Raw genomic sequence first — 25,138 nt, forward strand, 5'->3', positions numbered from 1 at the left:
CAAACAATGATGACGGTGACTGAGTGAGTATGATGGCAACGGCGATCCACTATCATTTAGGTCGGTGTATCATTCTCACACTGATCCGATCATCATACAAGCAGCAAGCACTTCATCACCACAACTGACCATGCTGATGAGGTGACCAAGCAATGGCCTTGACAGCTGCCAGGTGGTCAGAAAATGTATGGGAAGGACTGTTTGACCTCAAGGTCCAGAGAATCAACTTGTTGTCGTTACCTCCTGACGCTAAATACTGCTTATCTGGGGACCATTTCAAGCCGCACACCTGAAATTAGGGAACAGTGATGGGCGCCAGTGATGAAAATAACGAAATTGGGATGTTATACAAATTTTTTGAATGCTAATCAAGAACATTCTTGAAACCAAATACATGGCGCTATATAAATGATACATTTTAACTTTTAAAGAAATTCAGTATAAGCAACATCAGCAAAATGAACCAAGTCATCATCAACAGCAACTCTACAACTATATCAGACAATCCATCCATTCATCAACCTTTAGCATCATCATACGCACAATGCGTACAGCTCATCTCTAAATACCCCAACCCACAAAAAATTTTCTAATTCTAGGGAAATGAGAAAAAAAATTCACATAAATCCAGACACCCTGTGTGAACATTTTGTAACTTTATGGAAGGAAAAATCCCGCAAATCAAAACCCAATCACCCAAATATTCCACTAATTTTAGGGAAAGATAAAAAAAAATTCTTTTCTCGAACCCACCTCCTGCCTGTGCTCATTCCATTTCCTTTCATAGGACGAGAACGGCGTCCGAGTGTCCCTCAGAATGATGCTACGATCCCGACTGCCCGACGCTAGCAGGTCGCCATTCCACGCCAGAGCACCTGGGACATTTTTTTATTCGTGTACGTACAGTATATATACGGAACGTATGTGACGTTGATGTCATTTCATTAGGAAAGAAAACAAACATGAAAGCATAGAAACAGTCATACAAACACACACAGGCATACAAACAAGCATACAAACAAACAAAAACATCAACTTACCGACACGAGCCGTATGATCTGAAGTACAAGAGGATCTCTTCGAAGTGGCCACGTCCCACAGCTGAACAAATCCCATGTGAGTACCCACTGATATCATATTACCCTGGAAAATGTAGTAGCAGTAGTAAAAGTAGTAGCGCTAATAGCAGCTGTAGTAACAGTAGCGGCCTCAAGAGTAGTAGTAGAAGCGGTAGTAGTTTTAGCAGTAGTAGTAATGAAAATTTAGTAGTGACCTTTTCATTCCAGGCGACGGATGTAACTGTGTCGACTTCAGACGAAAGGTCGCATAAACGGGTCACCTAATTAATTAATTAATTATCCAACCAATCATATTTGAATATGCATCAGCTCATTATAATATTCATAACTTTACGTCTAGATCACAAGTTATAAGTTACAAGATGAATAACTGCTTAAGTGTGGATAGCAAATATAAATTAATTAAAGAGACTTATATATATTTTTTTTTCTTTTATATATATTAAAATATTATATATATATATATATATATATATATATATAGAGAGAGAGAGAGAGAGAGAGACAGAGAGAAAAATATATAAGCTGTGATTTTCATCAATAATATATGAAAATATATATACCAACAGCTTGTGGAACAAAAAATACACACACCACACACACAAACACACCTGACTGGTATAAGCATTCCAGAGATAAACACATGAGCCCAGACCAACACAGAGAACATTCTGTGATGACCAATCGACTAAATTCAAATAAAAATCATCCTGAAGTTCCGGGGCATCCAAAACTTTGTACGGTACCTTCGGAATTTTCCTGGCCATCTATATTTAGAGTTTTTTTTTTCAAATTTTAGAGATGGAAGGAGTATTTTATTTAAATAAATAAGAATAGGGTGGAAAAATTTTAAAAATCAGAGAAGGGTGGGATATTGATAATCACCCACCCACATCACCACTATTATCATCCTCCTCCAAACAGCATCACTCTCCCTCTCACGTCATCAACATCACTATCTCACTTTTCTAGGAGAGCAGAGCAGTTGTTGACTCTTATTCCCGACAGGGGAGAGAGAGTAGGGAGAGGATTCTATGGAGCCCGGACTGCTGTTGGGCAGGCTATACTGTAATAAATTAATAAATAATTATGATTATATATAAATTTATAACAAATTGTCGAAATACTTTAACAATTTGAAGAAAATAAGTTGAATTGCTTTGAAGGTAAGCCAAAAATAGCGAATAAATTCTCAGAACCTACATGAAACAGATTTTTATTATCTTTGGCGTTCATCTGCTGCAGCACATCCCTATTTCCCCCGGCAGGACACCTACCATTACCCGAATAACCTTTATCCCAGCCCCCAAGCTCCCCATCACAACTGTCGCTACCTTTTACCTCGTCGATCTCCATTCCTAACAATTCATTCTTTAGTAGGCAGGAGTAGGTGGCATTGTGGCGGATAGTTGAGGATTCAGACCCCCTCTTTGGACTACCTGACGTTCCCCCGATTGTCGATCGATTAGTCGGAGATGGTGTCGCATTGTTGGCCACATTTCCGTTCGATGTCGTCGTGGAGAGGCTGTTGTCGCCTAATTGGTTTTCTCCCTGTTTTGTATTTAAATTAGTTTTTGGGGCTGCTGAGTAAATGTTTTTATTTAACAGATTTGCTAATTGTGACAATTTTATTGTTTTAACATTTTAAAAACAGTGTTAGTTTAAATAAAAAATTGTCAAAATTGGAAAAAACCTAACCCTAACCGGGGCATCAAAGTTAATCTTCCATACTGCCCTACTCCTAATTGGTATGAACCTGTCGCCAAAGCCATCTTTCATCGGACTTTTTTGGGGCTAACATTTTAAAAATAGTCTTTAAATTTAAATAAATAAATCTTGAAAGAATGTACTTTTTCAAAAATTTTTAATTTAAAAAAATAAACTGATTATTAAATTAAGAAAAAAATATCTATCATCTATCAGATTCTATCTACATTTATTATAAATAATTATTCTGTATTAATTTTCATTATTTTTGCCAAATTTTAAGCAGCAAATTTAACAATTACTGATTATTAATATCAAATTATAAATAATATATATTAAAATAATTAGTAAATTAATTTATTTAATCTAATTATAATAATAATTTAACTTCAAGTTTAAATTAAATTTTAATAGTTTTAATTATTAAAACTATTAAAAGTTTATAAAAAATCTTACAGTGGTACTCAGTGAGCCCTGACCATTCTGCACCTCAATCAGACGCCTTTCAAAAAACGGATCCATGAATTTTTTTATTTTAATTTAAAATTTAATCAGATTATTTTAATACTTTTTTTTACAAATATAATATTTTTAATTAATTTAATTAAAAAACGAAAATAACAGCAGTAGACTATTTTATTTCAATAGTTTAAATTCAATTTCTCTATTTCCGTTTTTAATTTGATTGACAGCCGGAGTTGGGTCCTCTGATTTGATTCCCGAGTCCCCCCCTTCGCTGGCTTTCCTAATTTTTTCCAGTCAAGAAAAAAGAGTCCATGGCATTAGGATTCAAAAATTTTCAAAAATTTCATAAAAAAGTACTCGCTTTATGCCTAAAAATATTTTCTTCAAAAAATAGAATTTTATTTTTTGGAATAATAATAAGATTTGAATATAAATAATTTGGATTTAAATAAAAATAACTTTATTTTAACTAATTTAATTCCGTTAACAAAACAAAGAAAAACCAGACGTATGTGTACATGTACACGAAGAATAAATTATAATACATTTATTTGAATTTCAAAAATTTAAAAATGCAATTTGGTTATTATTTATTTTCTTATTATAAATTTAGAACAATTTATTTAACATTCTAATAAAAATAAAAAAAACATGAGAAACGTTGTTTAGCTGTTGTTATTTAAGCATTTAAACAACTTTAAACAGAATGCACTATCATTTTGCTACTTTGTTGAATATAATTAGTTTCAGACAAATTTACATAAATATAATTATTTTAATTTTTTCAACTCATGTTAAGTTATCCTATATATATATATATTTTTAAATAAAGTAATTTAATGAGATTTTAAACCTTTTAAACGTTTTTAACTTTTAAATGCACGTGACTGTTTAAAAAATGGATTATAGCTTACGTGAATGAAAACATTTATGGCGATTTAAAGGTATTTTATAGCGTTCATTCAACTGAAGTTGTTTTCATCCAACTAATTTACACTAATCTGTTACACTAACTGACAAATTGTATTATAGTTTTTATTTCGCTCTACCGCGATAATCACTGGACAAAGTTAATAAAACAGGTACTTTTATTCCAAATTGTAAAAAAAACTTTATATTTAATTAATTTTAATAATTTAATTTCATTCATTTTCTAAATAAATTCATAAATAAGTAACTACCCACAACAAGATTACTAGAGTAACATCGTTCTATTCTATTCTGGGTTTAGTTTAGTTTTGGAGTTAGGCAGCTGTTTGAGAAAGATGCGAGAGCAGAAACCAGCCCAGGAAATGTTCATTACAAGAGCCCTTGAAAAAATCCTCTCCGATCGGGAGATAAAAAAATCCCACCACTTCCAGCTGAAAAAGGCCTGTGAAGCGGCTTTAGGTGGGTCATTTTTTTTTTTAATATATTTTATAATTTAAGTTCTAAACTTACAATATATGACTTATGATAAGTCACTTATCTTATTTATTTTCATATTATATGTCATCAGAAAGATAGATAGAGAGGAGAGAGAGAGAGAGAGAAAGGGAATTAAAGTAGTAGTAGTAGTTGTTGCAGTAGTAGTAGCAGTAGCAAAAGTTAAGTAGTTATAATAGTTTTAATATTAATAAACTCTTTAAAGTATTAGTTGTAGTATTGCATTGTTCTTTCTTTCAAGAATGATAAAAGTTGCTTTTAGTTTGATTTAGTATAATTACTATGAATGTTTACTGGTAGTGTTTTTCTGTCTGTTTGTCTATTTGTTTGTTTGCTGTTTGTTTATCTGTCTGTTTATGTTTGTTTGTCTGTTTGTTTGTTTAGATTAATTTATTTCCATGATTTTTTAAAAAATTATTTCTCTCTAGATGATATCAAGAATGACAATCAACTCAATAAGTTAGACACACACAGTTATCATATTTTTAAAATTTTATTATTAATAATTAATTAATTAATATTAATTAATTCTTTATTATAATTATTTTTTATTAATTTTTTGTTAAATGTATTGGTTGCGTTGTTATAATTATAAAAAAATCAATTCCTCTTTAAATTATAAAGAAATTTTGCTGTTGCAATCTTTAAGTCACATAATTCATTAGCTCTGTGGAGTTACTATATTTACATCATTCATATGATACAATGCATAATTCATTACACGTATAATGCATTACAATTCATCATTGTAATATATAATTTATTAGTTCTCTGGAGTTATCTTCGACGCTGCCCACTCCAAAATCTAAAGCGATGGGCTCCGTAGAAACGGATAAATATTTTCTGCCGTTCGAGTTGGCGTGCAATTCTAAGAGTGCTAAAATGATTAATACTTCTTTGGATTGTCTGCAGGTTGGTTGGTTGATTGATTTTGGTTGATTGATTAATTGACATTGATTTATTAATTGATTGATTGAGATTGATTGATTGACATTGATTGATTGATTAGCTTGTTGACTGACAAAAATAATTTTTTTAATTGTTTGATAAATTGGTTAAATTACATCTTACTTACTTACTGAATGACTGTCCTGATCACAGAAACTAATCGCGTACGGCCACCTCACTGGCAATAGCCCCGACCCTACGGTACCCAACAAGCGTTTGATTGACAGGATCGTCGAGGTCATCTGCAACTGTTTCACTGGGCCCCAAACTGACGAAGGCGTTCAGCTGCAGATCATTAAAGTTAGTGAATTAGGGTTGTGATATTTGTTTTGTAATATTTTTTTTATCAAAAATTTCGTTACTCTTATCCTCACAGGCGCTGCTAACGATAGTAACAGCCAATACATGCGAGATTCACGAAGGGACGATCCTATTGGCTGTCAGAACATGCTACAATATCTACCTGGCCAGTAAGAATTTAGTAAACCAGACCACGGCAAAGGCCACCCTGACCCAGATGCTCAATGTCATCTTTTCAAGGATGGAAAGTCAAGGGGTTTCTATATTTTTTTTTTAATTTTCAATTTAATTTTCTTTTTTATATATTTTTTGTTGCCTAGTTTATTCATTCATTCATTTATTCGTTCGTCCATTCATTCATTCATCCATTTATTAAATCACTCTTTTTTTTCACTCACTCATTCTTTCAAACTCAGCAGCAGCATAACAATGCTGAAGCAACTACAAACACAACTACCACTACAACAACAACAACTGCGGATGATGATAGTAGTAGTTACTATGGCGGCCAGGGCGGGTCGTTGCCCCCGCGTGGGGTCAGACTTCAGGATGGTGGTGCTGATAATGATGACGGCAGGAGAGCTGGTGATGATAATGATGATGATTCCTCTGCTAATCAGGAGGATAACCTTTCTCAGGTCAGATTTAAGATGCTGATGAATGATAATGACGATGATGATGGTGATGATGATCATGTAAAATACTGATGATGATGACGACGACGATGATGATGGTGAAGTTCAAAATGTATGTATGCTTTGTTTGTGAATGACTCAAAGGATGCCCTTGAGTCATCTGGGTTCAAATCTTACCCAACACTGACCATCACCATCACTATTACCATCACCGATATCATCATCATCACCGACATCATCATCATCTTCATCAGATCACCATAACAACGAATGGAGAGTCTGTTGATGTCAGCACGGCAACGTTAAGTGAATGTAATGACATTTATTCACATTGATTCATTATAGAATTAGCATCAATTTCTGCGTTTTCACACATCACACATATATAAACATAAATTGGCATATATTTGCACATGTTAGCGTAAATCTGCATGTATTAGCATAAATTTGCGTGTGATAGCTTATCATTTGGCATAAATTTTGCATAAATTCACGTTTATTTTTCACTTATTAGCATAATTTTGCATAAATTTGTGGCTGAAAATCATCAGATATTTCTTGACAGATGTATTGTCTTAAAAATGTCATTGTAAACATATGCATTGTGATTTTATGATTTTGAAAATACACAAGTGTAGGAATGTCGGTGGTTGTTTCATTTATTCAAAAGTGACTTTTATAATTTATGTTAATTTATGCAAAAAATTCCTAAGCCACGGACCAATCGCTGTTGTCTACGTCGGTGGATTTGAATGCGACTGCGACTATAGTCAGATCAGTCATTGATGGAGTGATTGATAATATTTTTTCAAGTATGTTCTCATTTCTTCCTTTGTTCTATTCATTCATTCGTTCATTCGTTCGTTCATTTGTTTATTTGTTCGTTCATTCATTTATTTATTTATTTTTTCGTTCACTCATTCATTCATCCATTCATTCATTCATTCTTTCATTCATTTAGATTTTTAAATCAAAATATTTTGTTAGTAAAATAAATAAATCTTTTTTATTTCATTATTTTCACTCATTTATTGTTTGATGTCATGATCGAATGAATGAATAAATGAATGAATGACTGAATGAATGAATGAATGAATGAATGAATGAATGAATGAATGAATGAATGAATGGCAGATTGTAACGGTGACGTCATCGTCGTTGATGGAGAGATGGAAGGAAAAGTGGAGGAGAAAGAAAGTTGGTGATGATAATGCTGACGACGATAATTATGATGATGATACTTCCACGACGATGATGATAATGATGATGATGATTATTATTATTATTATTATTGTTAATCATCACTTATTTTTACTATATATCTTTGGTTTGTTGGCATTTCTTTGTCTAACTTGCATACACATGCACACACACACACATACGCGCGCGCGTACTTAACACCATTGCAAACTTCGCCACCAGACCCAGCAGAAGATACGGAAATCTCAAAAGCATCATCACCACTGCCAACAGCAACCTCATCAACAGTACAATCACCACCATCAACAACAACAACACAGAACAACGCAACAACAACAACATCAGCAACACAAATCAGCAGCAACAGCAGCGAACTCTTCAGCCACATTCTTCAAAAGGATGCATTCCTCGTCTTCAGAAGTCTATGCAAACTCTCAATGAAACCTCTAGCCGATGGACCACCTGAACCTAAGTTAGTGAGAAAGAGAGAGAGAGAGAGAGAGAGAGAGAGAGAGATAGAGAGAGGGAGAGAGAGGGAGAGAGAGGGAGTATGAATAAACGATGAAGAAGATAGTTTTATTGATTAATTTCAATAAATAAATTTTGTTCTTTATTTTCTTACGTTTCATTCATTCGTCAGGCATCATGTGTTGTTCAGTTTTTTTTTTATTTTGAGACAATTTCTTTTTAAATCTTCATTGTTACTTAGAGGTGCGTCTCTCTCCCTCTTTCTCTCTCTCTCTCTTTCTCTCTCTCTTTCTCTCTCTGTTTTTCATTTCATTTTCTCTATCTTCTCTATTTTTAAGAATCCATTTTCCTCACTCGTTTATTTTTCACTTTCATTCTATCACACATTATTCACTCACTTACATTTCGACATACACACACGACACACACACAAACACACATACACTGACACGACGACACACACTGACACGCACACACTCTCACTGAACTACTGCAGATCTCACGAGTTACGTTCAAAGATCCTCTCACTGCAGCTCCTTCTCTCCATCCTGCAAAACTCCGGACCGGTTTTCCAGTCGAACGAGATGTTCATAAACGCTATCAAGCAGTATCTGTGCGTGGCCCTCTCAAAAAATGGAGTCAGTCCTGTTCAGGGGGTGTTCGAGTTGTCGTTGGCCATATTCTTGAGTCTGCTCAGCAAGTTTAAGCAGCATTTAAAAATGCAAATCGAGGTTTGTTGTGTTTGGTCGGTTAGTCGACTCTGCTGACTGGTTTTTGTCATATGATCCCATTAAATCACAGCAACATTATAACCACCGTGACAACAACATCTTCATCATGGTGACATCAGCAACAACAGCAACAACAACAACAACCACAACACATATGTAGGTTTTCTTCAAAGAAATCTTTTTATATATCTTGGAATCACCGACGTCCAGTTTTGAACATAAATGGATGGTCGTTCAAGCCCTCGTTAAAATTTGCGCTGGTTGGTTGGTTAATTGATTGGTTGGTTGGTTGGTTAATTGATTGGTTGGTTGGTTGGTTAATTGATTGGTTGGTTGGTTGGTTAATTGATTGGTTGGTTGGTTGGTTGGTTGGTTGGATGGACGGTTGGTTGGTTGGTTGGTTGGTTGGATGGACGGTTGGTTGGTTGGTTGGATGGACGGTTGGTTGGTTGGTTGGTTGGTTGGTTGGCTGGTTGGTTGGTTGGATGGACGGTTGGTTGTTTGGTTGGATGGACGGTTGGTTGGTTGGTTGGTTGGTTGGATGGTTGGTTGGATGGATGGTTGGTTGGTTGAATGGATGGTTGGATGGAAGGTTGGTTGGTTAATTGGTTGGTTGGTTGTATGGTTCATAATGTTTCGTTGGCTGATAGGTCGGTTGTTGATCATGCAGTGACTTCTTTTAGAAAATGCTTTCACAAAAATCAAGTTACGGTTGTAAATTTTTAATTGATTTTAAAGTACTTTTCGATATTTAGTTCACAAATGTTTTTAATTGAGAAAAATTTGCCGAAAAAATGTTGAACAGCTGCCTGAGATCTGTTAACAAAGTGTGATAGCGAGTTTTTGTACCTTTCGGAAAATTCTTTTACTTCAATCAAGTTATGACCGTGGTTCAAGATGACAGAGTATGACACATACACACAACAAACATACAAACAAACATACAAACATACAAACAATCAGACGCCCAATGCGTGGTAGACATTTACGTCAACTACGATTGCGATTTGTCGTCTGCCAACATTTTCGAGCGACTCATTCACGACCTCTCGAAGATTGCCCAGGGCCGACAGGCCATCGAATTAGGTCAGTTCATTGTTCATGCTGGTGACCCAATTAAGATATCTCGTTTTTTTTCTCTCTCTCTCTCTTGATCTCTCTTGATCTCTCTCTTTCCTTATCTCTCACTCTCACTTTTTCAATCCAATCATCTGTGACATAACCTGTTCCTTACATTTTTGCGCCGGTGATTCTGTTATGTTAAGATTTTTATCTCTCTCTCTCTCTCTCTCTCTCTCTCTCTCCCTCCCTCTTTCTGCTTTAGATTAAGATTTAGTTCTCTCTCTTTCACTCTTTCTTGCTCTCTTTTTCTCTGGGTCATGAATGAACATGGCATGGCTTTTTGTAGTTGGATTGAATTGTTAAATGTTCAAACGCCAATCAATATAATCTGCACTTACTGGCCACGAAAGATGAAATGTTAACTAATGTTTGACCTATTTAATTTGACCCATCCAATCATCGTCCAATCACGTTCATTTGCTGAAGGAGCGACAGCCAATCAGGAAAAGAGTATGAGGGTGAAGGGCCTGGAATGTCTGGTCTCCATATTGAAGTGCATGGTCGAGTGGAGTCGGGATATATACACCAATCCCGATTCTCAATCCACTCTGGGTGAGTTGGAGAAATGAGGATGATGAGGAAGATGTTCCTTCATTCTTATCAGTCGACATTCATTATTATTTTCGCCGGAATTGTCGTCATCGCCATGTTCATCATCGTCATCTCTGTCATCAGTTTATTTTCAAGCATCGTCTTATCATCATCAGCACCAACTTCACCTTCGTCATTATCATCATCATCTCCATCATCATCATCTCCATCATCACAGCGGCCGACACGAGCTTAGAAGTGGACTCTGACTCGGGCAAGGGTACGATCACCAGCTGCGATAGTATCAACTCCCTCAGCTCTTCTGTAGCCAATGAGAGAGCAGCAGGGTTGGCGGGAGCCAATCAGACCTCAGCAATGGGGGGAGCGGGGCTTAATTCATCCTCTTCGTCGACCAATCACAATTTAGAATTATTTGAAGTACGGAAACAGCAGAAAGAACTATGGGAGAATGGAATTGATTAGTTAGTAGTGGTGATGATAGTGATGATGATGGTGATGATGACGATGGTAATAAGGACGACCCCTTTGATAATGATGATAATAATCATGATGACGACGATGATGATGATGATAATGGTGGTGATGACGACAACAATGACGTCATTCAGTTTCAACAAGAGACCTAGAAAGGGTATAATGTACCTGCAAGAACAGGGCCTTCTAGGAACATCCGCCCATGATATCGCGGAGTTCTTTCATAATGACGAAAGATTAGATAAGGCTGGTTGATTGGTTGGTTGATTGGTTGGTTGGTTAGTTAAGCTGGTTGGTTGGTTGGCTGGTTGATTGGTTGGTTGGCTGGTTGGTTTGTCGGTTGGTCGGTTGATTCATTTCTTCTTTGTTTTCTTCATTCGTTCATTGTTTTACTCTTTTAAAAAATATTTCTCCAGCACGTCCTTGGAGATTTTCTTGGAGAAAATGAAAAGTTGGACAAGTTTTATGTTTCTTTATATCTGTCCAATCAATTTACAATTTTGATTGACTGACTGACTGATTGATTGATCGATTGATCGATTGATTGATTGACTGACTGATTGATTGACTGATTGATTGATTGATTGATTGATTGATTGATTGATTGATTGATTGATTGATTGATTGATTGATTGATTGATTGATTGATTGATTGATTGATTGATTGATTGATTGATTGATTGATTGATTGATTGATTGATTGATTGATTGATTGATTGATTGATTGATTGATTGATTGACTGACTGACTGACTGACTGGCAGGTTCAACAAAGAGGTCATGTACTCCTATATTGACCATTTTGACTTCTCAGACATGGACTTTGTACCTGCTCTCAGGAAATTTCTCGAAGGCTAGTCATAAAATAATTTAAAATAATTTAAAATTATTATATTATATTATTATTATTATCATTATTATTATTATTATTTTTAGGTTTTAGACTGCCAGGTGAGGCCCAGAAGATAGACAGATTGATGGAGAAATTCGCCTCTCGATACTGTGAATGCAATCCGTCGTAAGATCATTAACATAATTTATTCATTCTCTCAATTATGCATAGTTTGTTTGGCCCCGTTTTGATTATTAACTCAACCTCATTCGCGTAATTAAATCACCCTTATATATACATGTATATTAATATTTGCATATATATTGCATATTTGCATATTGAATTTGCATACTGAACTCATTATTCAATTCATGTGTCTGTTGTCTCTCACATTCATTCTTCATTCACAATGTTTGCCGTTTAATTTTAACCTGTCCGACTTGTCATGAATAAATTATTTAAAATTTATTTGCTCATTATAGCCTGGGAATATTCAGCAGTGCAGATACAGCCTACGTATTAGCATACTCCATCATTATGCTCACTACTGATCTGCACAGCTCTCAAGTAAGTGATTTTTTTCGTCATCATTATCATTATTATCACCATCATTATCACAGTCGTCGTTGTCGTTGCCTCGCTTGCTTCACACGGCCACCTAACAACTACCAACCACACGACCATCGCCTGCCTGCACAGGTGCGCCACAAGATGACGAAGGCCCAGTACATCCGCATGAACAGGGGCATCAACGACAGCAGGGACCTCCCTGAGGAGTACCTCTCGGCCATCTATGACGAAATCGCCGACAACCAGATCAAGATGAAGCCGACGGCACCGCCCACTCAAAAAACCCCTGCCTGTTCGTTTATCTTTTTTTGGGTTTTTTATTTTTTCGTTTGTTTTTAACTTTCGCTTCTACTGCTGTTGTTGCTTGTTTATACTGCCACTACTTCATATTTGAATTCAAGCTTTACAATGACAGTTCGAGTTATGTTTAAAAAAAAAATGAACCACATACATTCGAAAATTTTTCATAACTGCTAAATAATACCTTTCCTACTTGTACAACACCTACTGCTTCTACATACAGTCAAACGTACACACTACACACACACACACACACGCGCGCGCGCACACACAGCGGGAATGACAGAGCGACAAAGAAGACTCTTATACAACATGGAGATGGAACACATGGCGTATGCAGCTAAGGCCTTAATGGAGTCAGTCAGTCATGTTCAGTCCAACTTTACCAGTGCAACTCATCTTGAACATGTCAGGCCTATGTTTAAGGTTGGTAGGTTACTGGAGTTGCCGTTGTTGTTGTGTGGTGTGGTGTGGTGTAGCTTGGTGTGGCCTGGCGTGGTGTGGTATGGTGATGTTCGACTTACTTCACTAATTTCACTAATCAACAGATCGCCTGGACCCCTCTGCTGGCGGCATTCAGTGTCGGTCTTCAGGACTGCGACGACCAGACGATTGCGAACGTGTGTTTAGATGGTATAAGATGCGCCATCAGGATCTCTTGTGTTTTCCATATGGAGGTAGTAGCTACTGTTGACGTTGTTGCGTCTGTTTGGTGATGGTGTAGTGCTTAAGGTGTCTGGCTGGCGCTGCTGCTGCTGCAGTGACTGGATTCGAATGCAAGAACATCCCCAACATGCATGCCCAACATTCACTGATATGATTGGTCAGTCCAAGTGTATCTGCATTTGCATACAGTGTATTTATTGACACCTGTAAGAAATGCTGAAGCGAGAATTTTTTTTTCCACTGCCAATCATGATAATTGATGACGTAATTGGGGGCCTGGTGTGTCTTAAAATTGCAGCTGGAACGTGATGCGTACGTGCAGGCCCTCTCGCGCTTCACACTCCTCTCAGCAACCTCGCCCATCACTGAAATCAAATCTAAAAATATCGACACCATCAAGACCCTCATCTCCGTGGCTCACACCGACGGGAATTATCTGGGGAAGTCCTGGCACGAGGTTGGGGTTGGGGCTGTGATGGTTGTGATCATGCCGTTGGTCGGTTGGTGGTGAAGAGAGGTTGTTGATGATAATGATGATGATTAGGTGTTTTTGAATTGACCAATCAGCATGTGATTAAATAATTTTGCATCGTCCAATCAGGTTTTGAAGTGCATATCGCAGCTAGAACTTGCTCAGCTGATTGGCTCGTTCGTTAAAACTAGGTACATTACGTCATCGTCGTCCTTGACCTTTGGGGGAGGAGGAGGAAGTGGTGCTGCTGGCAGTGGTAGCGGTAGTGGGGGCGGCGGTTATGGTTCTCATCATCCGAACTCTGAAGTTTTTGATCCGGAAGGTTGTGATTATGATGATGATGCTGATGGAGTGATGATGATGATGAAAATGGTGACTATATAATTCTCATGAGCACGTGGAACCAAAAACAATGATAAGAATAAATTCTTAAATAGTCATTGACCATCATCATCACCGACGTTATTATGATCATTACTACCTACCATGACGTCGTCATCGCCATCTTCATCGTACAGTCACTCTCACTAATTTTCATCCAGTTCTCTCTCGAGGCGGTGCTGGTAATAGTCGTAGGGATGTGCGTGCCATGCAGGAATCGATGGAAGAGACGAGTTCGCAGAGTGTTGTGGTAGCAGTCGACCGAATATTTACCGGATCCATCAAGCTGGACGGAGATGCTATTGGTGGAGTTTGGCTGTTGTTGTTGTTGTCGTTGCTGCTGCTGCTGTTGTTGTCGTTGCTGTTGTTGTTGGTGTTCATTCATTCACTCATTTCATTCAACCATTCATCCATCCATTCATTCATTCATTCATTCATTCATTCATTCATTCATTCATTCATTCATTCATTGTTAATTTATGTAGATCATAATGACGTTGTTGTTGCTTGTTTGTTGATGGAGTTGTTGTTGTTGTTGTTGTTGCTGACAGCTAAGGTTATTGAATGATTAAACGACAAAATCCTCAATCAACAAAACGCCTAAATGACAATCAACCAATCAGTCAATCAACCAATCAGTCAATCAACCAATCAGTCAATCAACCAATCAGTCAATCAACCAATCAGTCAATCAACCAATCAGTCAATCAACCAATCAGTCAATCAACCAATCAGTCAATCAACCAGCCAATCAGTCGAATTTGTGAAACCGCTCTAACCAACAAATCGTCTAATAAAAAATCCACTCAATCAGTCAACCAACTGAACAATCAATCAATCAATCAACCAACAAGTTAACCACCAACCAACCCACCAAACAACAATCAGTTGAATTCGTGAAGGCCTTGTGCAGTGTGTCCGTAGAGGAACTGTCGAGTGTGAGCCACCCAAGGATGTTTAGTCTCCAGAAAATCGTCGAAATCTCATACTATAATATGGGCAGGATTAGGTCAGTTGTGATGATGATTGCGGTGGTGATGGCGATGATGATGATGATTATGATTATGATGATGCGGTTAAGGATGTTGGTGAAAGCGAACTGAAATACTTGCAAATGATAGTTTCTTAGCTCTTGTTTTTATCCAAAGGCTCAAAATACCTGTCTGTGTTAAGCGTTTAATATAGATTAAAGCTGAACCCGGATATGATTATTACTTCCTTATAGTTCTAATCAATTATGGGTTCATGCATACATACATACATACACATACATACATTCACACATACATACATTCATACACGCATACACACATACATTCACACACATACACACACACACACACACATACATTCATACACACACATACATACATACATACGAACATACATTCATACACACTAACAAACATACATACGAACATACATTCATACACATACATACATACATACATACAAACACACACACACACACACAACCAGGCTTCAGTGGTCGAGGATCTGGCAGTACATAGGCGAGCACTTCAACAACGTCGGTTGCAATCCGAACGAGGACGTCGTCTTCTTCGCCATCGACTCCCTGCGACAGCTCTCTATGAAGTTCATCGAGAAGGGCGAGTTTGCTAATTTCAGATTTCAAAAAGATTTCCTCAGGCCTTTTGAGTTCATTATGAAGAAGAACAGGTGCGTTAGGGGTCGTTGTTAATGTTGACTCTTTGGGGTGTGTGTGTGTGTTTTTTTTGTTTGTTGTGATGGTGTTTTTGTGGGGTTTTTGGTATCGTATGTTGTTCTGTTCTGTACATAAGATGACGAGATGAGTTGGTTGGTTTTTGTAACTGTTGGCAGACTGCTCTGTGCTACATACTGAGCCAGTTCGTTTCGTTCCGTGTTTCTATACAGCGTCCTTCATTGATTGATGTTGTCTGGGTCTCTTTAATTAATTTTCATTTATAATTCCATTCTCTCTTTTTTCTCTCTCAAACTGTTTTATTTAATTTCTTAGTTTCTTCATCCATGCATACATCCTTGCATCCATCCATTCATTCATCCATCCATTCATCCATGCATCTATCAGATCAGCAAACATACGCGACATGGTGGTGAGGTGCGTGGCGCAGATGGTGAACTCGCAAGCGCCGAACATCAAATCCGGCTGGAAAAATATATTTAGTGTCTTTCATTTGGCCGCCTCCGATCATGATGAAGCCACTGTCGACCTGGCATTCCAGACCACTGGGAAGATTATAAGTTGGTTGTGATTGGACGGCATCTGGTTGTCTCGGCCGAGTTTGATTGGTCGGTTGTTTATGCTGGTTTGTTAGGATTGGACGATGAACAGTTGTCGTTGTCAGCCCATCGGGTTTGATTGGACGTCGGAAAATATTTTAAAAATAATTTTCCAACAAATTTAAAATATAATTCCTCGACAGACAGCATCTTCGAGAAACATTTCAGCGCGGTGATCGATTCATTTCAGGATGCAGTGAAGTGTTTGTCGGAGTTTGCCTGCAACTCCATGTTTCCAGACACCAGCATGGAGGCCATCAGGCTGATGAGGCACTGTGCTAAATATGTCGTCGAGAAGTCCCAGGTCGGTCGGTTGGTTGGTCGGTCGGTTGGTTGGTCGGTCGGTTGGTTGGTCGGTTGGTCGGTTGGTTGGTTGGTCGGTCGGTCGGTTGGTTGGTCGGTCGGTTGGTTGGTCGGTTGATTGGTTGGTTGGTTGGTCGGTTGGTTGGTTGGTTGGCTGGCTGGCTGACTGACTGACTGACTGGTTGGTTGGTAATGTTGATCGATATATTGGTATATTTTGATTAAAAGATTAACGGTTAAATTACAAACAAACAAACAAACGAACGAACGAACGAACAATCAACCAACCAGTTATTCCTTGAACATTCCGGAGACCAGGAGCAGCTGATGAACGTATCGGAAGAGGATCGTTTGTGGGCCAGGGGTTGGTTCCCTGTCCTCTTCGAACTTTCTTGCGTCATCAGTAGATGTAAACTTGATGTCAGGACTAGGTTGGTTTGATGATTACTTCGTTCGCTCTTTCATTCATTCATTCGTTCATTCATTCATTCATACATACATTAACACATTCACACATTCATATTTTAATTCGTTTTTTTATTCATTGATTCATTCTTTCAATAAAATGTTTTTGAGCTCATTCATTTTTTTATCGAGTCGTTCGTTCGTTCGTTCGTTCGATTTCTCACTAATTCTTTCTTTCTTTCTTTCCTTCCTTCCTTTTTTTCCATTGAATCGTTAATTCAGTCATTCTCTCATTTATTTATTTACTCATTCATTCATTTATTCATTCATTCATTTATTCCATCCTACCTTCACTCATTCATCCACCAGAGGTCTGACGGTAATGTTTGAAATTTTGAAGTCCTACGGCGACACATTCCTCTCGAAATGGTGGAACGACGCATTCAAAGTCATATTCAGGATCTTTGATAACATGAAACTTCCGGAGTCCCAGCATGAGGTGATGATGGCAATTTGGTGATAAGAGTTATAAGATGATATCTTCAATTTCTTCAATTTCATCATTCTCCTTCCATGTCGCTTCACACACACACGCACACACACCACACACACACACACACACACACACACACACACACACACACACACACTCCATACCACATACCAACCATCCAATCACAAACAAGAAGACAACATACACTCACGCCAACCAATCAGAAAGCAGAGTGGATGACAACGACATGCAACCATGCCCTCTACGCAATTGTCGACGTATTCAGCCAGTACTATGAAGTCCTCAGTGGCGTCTTGTCGAAGCAGCTGTACGAGCAGCTGCTGTGGTGTGTGCAGCAAGGTATGGCAGCCACTCACTGTGGCTGTTGTCGTCGTTGTTGTTGTTGTTGGTGGTGGTTTGGTTTTGTGTTTGCTGTCCTTTATGTTACTATCGTTTAAACAAAGCATGATCAACATGCCACAGATTAGAATTGGATCCGTGAATAGGGCACACATACACATACAAACAAACACATAAACAAACATATAAACACATACACAAACATACATACGAACACACACACACACACACACAGATAATGAACAGTTGGCTCGATCGGGAACAAATTGCCTGGAGAATTTTGTGATCTCGAATGGGGAGAGGTTTACCGAAAATGCTTGGGAAGAAGCCTGTGCCTGTATGTCGCTAATATTCCAAAACACCATTCCTAATGAGTCAGTTATGATGATGATGATTGATAGGGTGATGATGACGATTGTTAGGTGATGATGATGATTGTTGGGTGATGATGATGATGATGGTTAGATGGTACGATGACTATGTAGAATGTAGATGAAGCTGCTAATGTTGATATATGACACCGTTTCATTCACATTCATTCATTCACAAATTTATTCATTCACTCATTCACTTGCACATTCATTCATTCATTCACAAATTTATTCATTCACTCATTCACTTGCACATTCATTCATTCATTCACAAATTTATTCATTCACTCATTCACTTGCACATTCATTCATTCATTTATTACTTACTCCGTCATTCACTCATTTTCCTTACTCACTGAAGATTGTTAACTTGGAGACCTGAAAACCACAGTTCCACCGATCAACTAAATATATCTATGGCTGAAGAGGTGATGATGATGATGATGATGATGATGATGATGACGTTGTTGTTGATGATGATGATGATGATGTTGTTGTTGATGATAATGGTGATGATGATGTTGTTGTTGATGACGATGAAGAAGATGACGATGGTGATGAAAAATACGATACGATTAATGGTGATAAATTTCAGGACATTGTTCCGAACGAATCGACAGATTCATCATCGACTCAACAACAGGACCATCAACAACAACATCAACAACAACATCAACCACAACATCAACCACAACAACATCAACAACATCAACGTAAACAAAGTGACGTCAGCTTATCGAGCATTGGATCAAGTGACCAGACGAGAAGGATGTCCAAGAATAGTTATTATTTTTGCTCTTGTTTTGTAAATATTATTATTATTGTTGTTGTTGTTGTTGTTGTTGATGATGATGTAATTTAATTGGCTCCTTTCACCAACCAATCACAGAAGCCATAAGTGACCATGACCTATTTAATTCCCTCCTCATAAAATGTGTCGTCCAATTGGAACTCATCCAGACGATCGATAATATTTTGTTCTACCCTACAACCAGTAAGAAAGAAGATGCGGAGAATCAGGCTTCTGCAAAGGTTGGTTGATTGGTTGGCTGGCCGGCTAGTTGATTGGTTGGTCGTGTCAGAAATTGGGCCTCACAAATAATGCTAATTTTTACCCTTCCAAAACAGGATGACTTACCAATGCATCACCACCAACAACAACAACATCATCATCATCCTCCTCATCATCACCACCATCCTCATCACCATCAGTCACCCAGCCAGAGTCACCAGCACACACAGCAATACAACAACACTGCGAACCACCAATCATCATCATCACCATCTCCAATTCCACTAACACCTCCTCCAACATCACAATCATCATCGTCCATTCCCGCCGCCCATCTTTCGCACCGAAACGATTCAAGCACATCCCTGGACCCCCCGGCCAAGGTCACTTTAGGAATGTTCCATTATTTATCGCCTGATCAGTTGTTTGTTTTGTTGGACTGCTTGCTGAAGTCTCACAGATTCGCCCGGACCTTCAATTCCGATCAGGAGCAGAGGAGCTTGCTCTGGAAAGCTGGTTCGTTGCTGCTGCTGATGCTGAAACTGTTGCTGATGTTGTTGTTTTAGCTTCGTTGTCATTTTCATTCTCGTCATTGTTGTCATCATCATCGTTATCATCCTTATTAACGTCATCATCGTCTTCTTCATCATCGTCGCCAGGATTCAAGGGTAAGATGAAGCCCAACTTAATGAAGCAAGAGACTCAGAGTTTGGCATGTGCCTTCAGAATCCTCTTCCATCTCTACACCCAGCCAACCAATCATTCTCAAGCACGTAAGAATCATCCGACCAATCGCATGCCTCCTTCTCCTCCAAGTGACCAGCCAATCATAGATGGAAGTTCAATTCCGACCAATCATATACCTGCAAGCAAACAGCTAGCCAATCAGGATGCTGAGGATGCTGATAATAGTAGTGAAGTTCTTAATGATGATGATGATGGTAGTGAACTTCAGAAAAAAGTTGAAGATAAGCTGATTGAGTGAGTAATTTCATTTAGTGTTTCAATCAATTTTTCATTCAATTATTAATCCGTCCGTTTACTAATGACTCGCTGATTCATTCATTTATTCATTCATTCATTCATTCATATGCTCGTTCATTCATTCATTCATTCTGTTGTTCATTCATTTGCATAATCCTTGTCCTAACCCTTAGCCTTTACCCTGACCCTGTCTGACCCACAAACATTTTTTTTCGTTTCTCTTGTTTTTTGTTGGCTCATAACTGTCTTTCGTGACTCTCTCTCTCTCTTTCATAATTTCTTCATTTGTTCTTTCATTCATTCTTCTTCCATTCATCTGGTCATTCATTATATACATTTTGTATTCTCATTTTCATTGAAACAAATTCATGTCAAACATGCCAATGTTCAACTGATTGATCGTGAGAGCGAACGAACGAACGAACGAATGAATGATTGAATGAATGAGTGAATGAATGAATGAATGAATGAATTAATGAATGAAAGAATGAGTGAATGTATGAATGAGTGAATGAATGAATGAACTTTTTTTACTTTCTTTCTTGAACAGGACCGGGACAGATGCCCTGCAGTACTTTCTCTCGCTCCAGTCGGACCGTGATAGGGAGGCCTGGTCCAATCTTCTGCTGCTATTTTTAACTCGGATAATGAAGCTGGAAACTTCCAAGGTTTCATTTTCGGTTCATTAATTCTTTCACTCATTCATTCGTTCGTTCATTCGTTCGTTCATTCATTCGTTCGTTCATTCATTCAGATACTTCATTATTATGGTAAATCATTTTAAATTTGTTGGCAGTTTATGAAATGTCATTGTTCCTTTTTTCTTTCCTTTTCAGTTGGTCCGCGTTATCAGTAGAACACACAATTGGTCGACTTATCTATTTGACCGACCTAAATATAATTTGTTTTTTTTTTCAATTCCGCTTGTTTCTATCAATCATCCAGAAATCACGTGACTGGTCTAGTTATTTGACCTGGATGTTCATTTATTTATTTGAGAATTTTTCACTTTACAGTTTCGGAAGCATGCTTCCATTTACTACCCGTACCTGTGCGATTTCATATGCCTGGAGCTGAAGCCGGAAATAAAAAACACCTTAAAGAAGTTCCTACTTCGATGCGCGCGTGACTACCATATTATGTGAAGTGATGAGGTCTTGCTGGTGGTGGTGACGATGAATGACGATGCTGATGATGACGACGACGATGATGATGACGATGAATGTGATTTTAGTGGTGGTGGTGGTGATGATGATGACGATGACGACGATGAATTGTGCCTCTTTATTTAACTTGTTAATGAATCATCTATTAATAAATTTGTTGTTAACCATCATTATCATTATAACTATTTTAATCGTTATTATTATTTTTATGGTAGTTCTTATTTTATTATTATTATTTCTCTCTCTCTTTCGCTTTCTCTCTCTCTTTCTCTCTCTCTCGCTATATATATATATATATATATATATATATATATATATATATATATATATATGATATGCCATGATATATATGTGAGATATATATGAGTGAGATGATGATGACAATGATAAATATTTTGCAATCTTTATCCAGTAATTATTACCATTTATTGTTATCATTTTATATTATTATTTATTATACATCATCATTCCAGTTTCTCTTCTGTTTTTTCTTTCGCTAATAATATTAATAATAATTTCATTGACGATATTAATAAATTGTTTTAAAAATAATTATTAGGTTATTATTATTGTTTTTTATTATATTATTATTCTTATTATTATTTATTATATATTAAAACATTTTGTGAATACTGATGAACGAGATAATATTATATCTATTCTTTGATATCATTAGTTGCTAACTTGTATATTTATATGGATCGAATGATTTGATTGGTCGGCATTGTTTGACGTCATGCTCCATTCTTTCATTTCATTGGCTGGTTTTTTTTTACAGACTTTCGAGATTTTTTTACAATTGTAAATAATTATTTAATGGTATGTTTATAATTACATAAATTATATATTATGTAATATATCATCTATATATAAATATATATTTATGGATTTTTAGAAGACATTAATTTGATTAGATAGACTAATGATTAAGGGAATGAATGCATGAATGAATCATTAATCTAATTAAGGCATGAGTGAATGAATCAATAAATAAATGAATGAATAAACCGATAGACTAATTAATGAGTGAGTGAGTGAGTGGATGGATGAAGGTATGAAGAAATGAATGAATGAGATATTATTGCGTGCTAATACCTAACACATCAGGGTTGGGCGAACTACGATCAGAAAAAGGTCGCCGGCCAGACTTTATCACCAAAAAAAAAGCCACAAATCTTAAAAAAATTCTCCCCCGGGTCGAAAAAAGAAAAAAATTGTTGTGCGGCCCTTCAAAGGTAAAATAGTTCTCAATGCGGCCCTCACAGCAAAAAAGTTTGCCCACCCCTGCCTAACATAATCAGTTGAAACATTTGAAATAACTATTTTTTTAATGTTTTTTATTGTTGTTGTTATTAATAACATTGTTATTTATTATTATTATTATTTTTTTTCAATCATTCAAGTGACTTGAATACATAAAATTGAATTAGATGCAAATAATTGTACATTTAAAGTTTGTTCATTCATTTTTTATTAGTTCGTTCCTTTGTTCACTCGGTTTGCTCGTTCTATCTATTTATTATTGTTTGTTTATTCATTCATTCTTATATTCATCCATTCATTCATTCATCTGTCGTTTTGGTTTCATTTCATTCATTCATAACTTAACAAAGTTTAAAATGGTTTAGTAGATTAGCGTCTGTGTAAGAACCACTACAAAATAAATGTCCTAGCATCCTAGCTTGATTTTAAAATTGTTGATTGAATCCATTGTGACAATTTTATCGCTTGGCTCGTTCCAAGCGTTTACCACCCTGCTGCTGAAGAATTTTTGCTTTACTGGATTATCTGTGACCTCTTAATCCTTTCTTATTTTCTAGTTGAAAGAACCTGGTGAACGGTGTTTCTTCTTTTCCAGTTATTAACTTATATGTCTGAATCAGACCTCCTCTGCATCTTCTCCTTTCTATTGTTGTTAATCCGCATTCTTTTAGTCTATCCCTGCATTCAAGTTTGCAAATTTGGATATCTTTGACATTAGGCCAGAGTCGATATCATTAATGTAGATAACAAATAGCACCGAACCTTGAGGAACTCCAATTTTCGCCTTTGGTCCGCACTTGTTGTCATACATTTATTACTTTATATTTGCTTATTCAATCGTTCATTTATTCGTTCAGCCACTCATTCATTCATCTATTAATCCATTCATTCACTCATTCGTTTCGTAGCTCATACATTCATTCTTTCTATCGTTGTGTTGTCGTTGGTTGGTTGGTTGTAAACTTATTTCATTTATTTTTACTTAGCTTGTTCGTTCATTCAATCATTTGTTCACTCATTTGTTCGTTCATTCATTTTTTTTTAATTTTTTATTCATTCCAAATTATATATATATAATTAAATTCCATTAAATGCGATTAATTTATATTAAATCTTACCTAATTTCACTAATCCATATATATATATATTTATATATATATATATATATATATATATATATATATATATATATATATATATATATATGTCTTATATTATTGTCTATATATATATATATATATATGAAAATCACAGCATGTTCCACGGTAGTTAGCTTCCTATTTAGTTTTCTGATTTGTCTGACGATAGATCGTAAATCATTGTCAAGTTTCTTGAGTTGAAAACCAAAATTTTTATTTAATTTAAGCTCGCTGGAACATTTAAGCAGGATAGAACGGAAAAGCTTTTTCCGATATTCCTATACCATCTTATAGACTAATTTCAGAATATTCTTATTAGGAAAGTTGAAGAGACAAACTTTAAATTGATTAATGCCTACAATTCGCTAGAACTCGTACAACACTGTATAAAATATGGTCTCCTTCAACATATATATATATATATATATATATATATATATATATATATATATAAATGAAGTGATTAAACATAAATGACATTAATATGATTATTATTATTTAATTATTTATTATTATTCGTATTAATATTTTTTGTTTTATTTGAATAGCTGATTAATTAATTGAAGATGATTGCAGAAATATTTGCGTTTTTCAGGTTCTTTTTATAAAAAAAAAATAAATTAAAACTGAATATTAATAATAAATTAATAAAGGATGGATAGTTAATGGAAGGATGGCAATAGTCTGACTGACTAACTGAATGAACGAATGAATGAAGAAATGAATTGATGGATCTAGAGAAAGAACAAATTGTAAGAATGTGAGAATAGAGTATTTCGTATCTGAAGAAACACACCTATGCCCATCCGTACATTACAAAAAATGCAGCTGAGTTAAGTTCAAATTTAAAAGCTTTGGTAAAAATCCGGAAATCTATAACTCTCTCTCTCTCACTGTTTCTCTACTTAGTCCTTTACTACTCTTTTTCTCTCTTTCTCACTATCTCTTTAATATACTTACAAATATATGTGTTTGTGTGTGCGTGCATGTATGTGTGAGTTTGTGTATGCGTGCGTGCGTGCGTGTATGTGGA

General features: G+C 36.3%; 2 protein-coding genes across 2 annotated transcripts in view; one reads left to right on the top strand and one right to left on the bottom strand.

Annotated features, from left to right (window-relative positions):
• HELRODRAFT_194359 (hypothetical protein) overlaps positions 1–3,730 on the bottom strand; it is a gene marked incomplete at its 3' end in the record, with an annotated part of 5,444 nt that extends 1,714 nt beyond the window's left edge. The window contains exons 1-9 of the mRNA XM_009031474.1: positions 3,243–3,730; positions 2,778–2,873; positions 2,283–2,630; positions 2,044–2,145; positions 1,691–1,846; positions 1,274–1,339; positions 1,041–1,143; positions 754–875; positions 130–289 (exon numbers count right to left, since the gene is read on the bottom strand). Of these exons, the coding sequence (XP_009029722.1) occupies positions 130–289; positions 754–875; positions 1,041–1,143; positions 1,274–1,339; positions 1,691–1,846; positions 2,044–2,145; positions 2,283–2,630; positions 2,778–2,873; positions 3,243–3,308 (1,219 nt within the window). The 5' untranslated portion in view covers positions 3,309–3,730. The remainder of the gene's footprint in view (positions 1–129; positions 290–753; positions 876–1,040; positions 1,144–1,273; positions 1,340–1,690; positions 1,847–2,043; positions 2,146–2,282; positions 2,631–2,777; positions 2,874–3,242) is intronic.
• Positions 3,731–4,516: 786 nt separating this feature from the next.
• HELRODRAFT_157983 (hypothetical protein) lies at positions 4,517–21,682 on the top strand (the record flags this gene model as incomplete). The annotated part of the gene is made up of 39 exons (XM_009031475.1): positions 4,517–4,640; positions 5,105–5,149; positions 5,488–5,588; positions 5,778–5,924; positions 6,001–6,172; positions 7,982–8,231; positions 8,724–8,958; positions 9,119–9,218; positions 9,922–10,044; positions 10,507–10,632; positions 10,868–10,869; positions 11,039–11,097; positions 11,241–11,356; positions 11,870–11,962; positions 12,042–12,123; positions 12,420–12,504; positions 12,637–12,799; positions 13,082–13,233; positions 13,356–13,484; positions 13,772–13,930; positions 14,075–14,267; positions 14,500–14,631; positions 15,215–15,335; positions 15,806–16,006; positions 16,398–16,570; positions 16,753–16,913; positions 17,231–17,343; positions 17,687–17,816; positions 18,035–18,170; positions 18,406–18,544; positions 18,903–18,931; positions 19,084–19,122; positions 19,265–19,312; positions 19,434–19,573; positions 19,937–20,069; positions 20,213–20,326; positions 20,499–20,514; positions 21,088–21,205; positions 21,554–21,682. 39 exons carry the CDS (start codon positions 4,517–4,519, stop codon positions 21,680–21,682), a joined length of 4,728 nt encoding a protein of 1,575 aa, XP_009029723.1.
• Between the last annotated feature and the right edge of the window lie 3,456 nt (positions 21,683–25,138).

Source organism: Helobdella robusta (assembly GCF_000326865.2).
Source record: "Helobdella robusta unplaced genomic scaffold HELROscaffold_74, whole genome shotgun sequence".
Classification (NCBI taxonomy): domain Eukaryota; kingdom Metazoa; phylum Annelida; class Clitellata; order Rhynchobdellida; family Glossiphoniidae; genus Helobdella; species Helobdella robusta.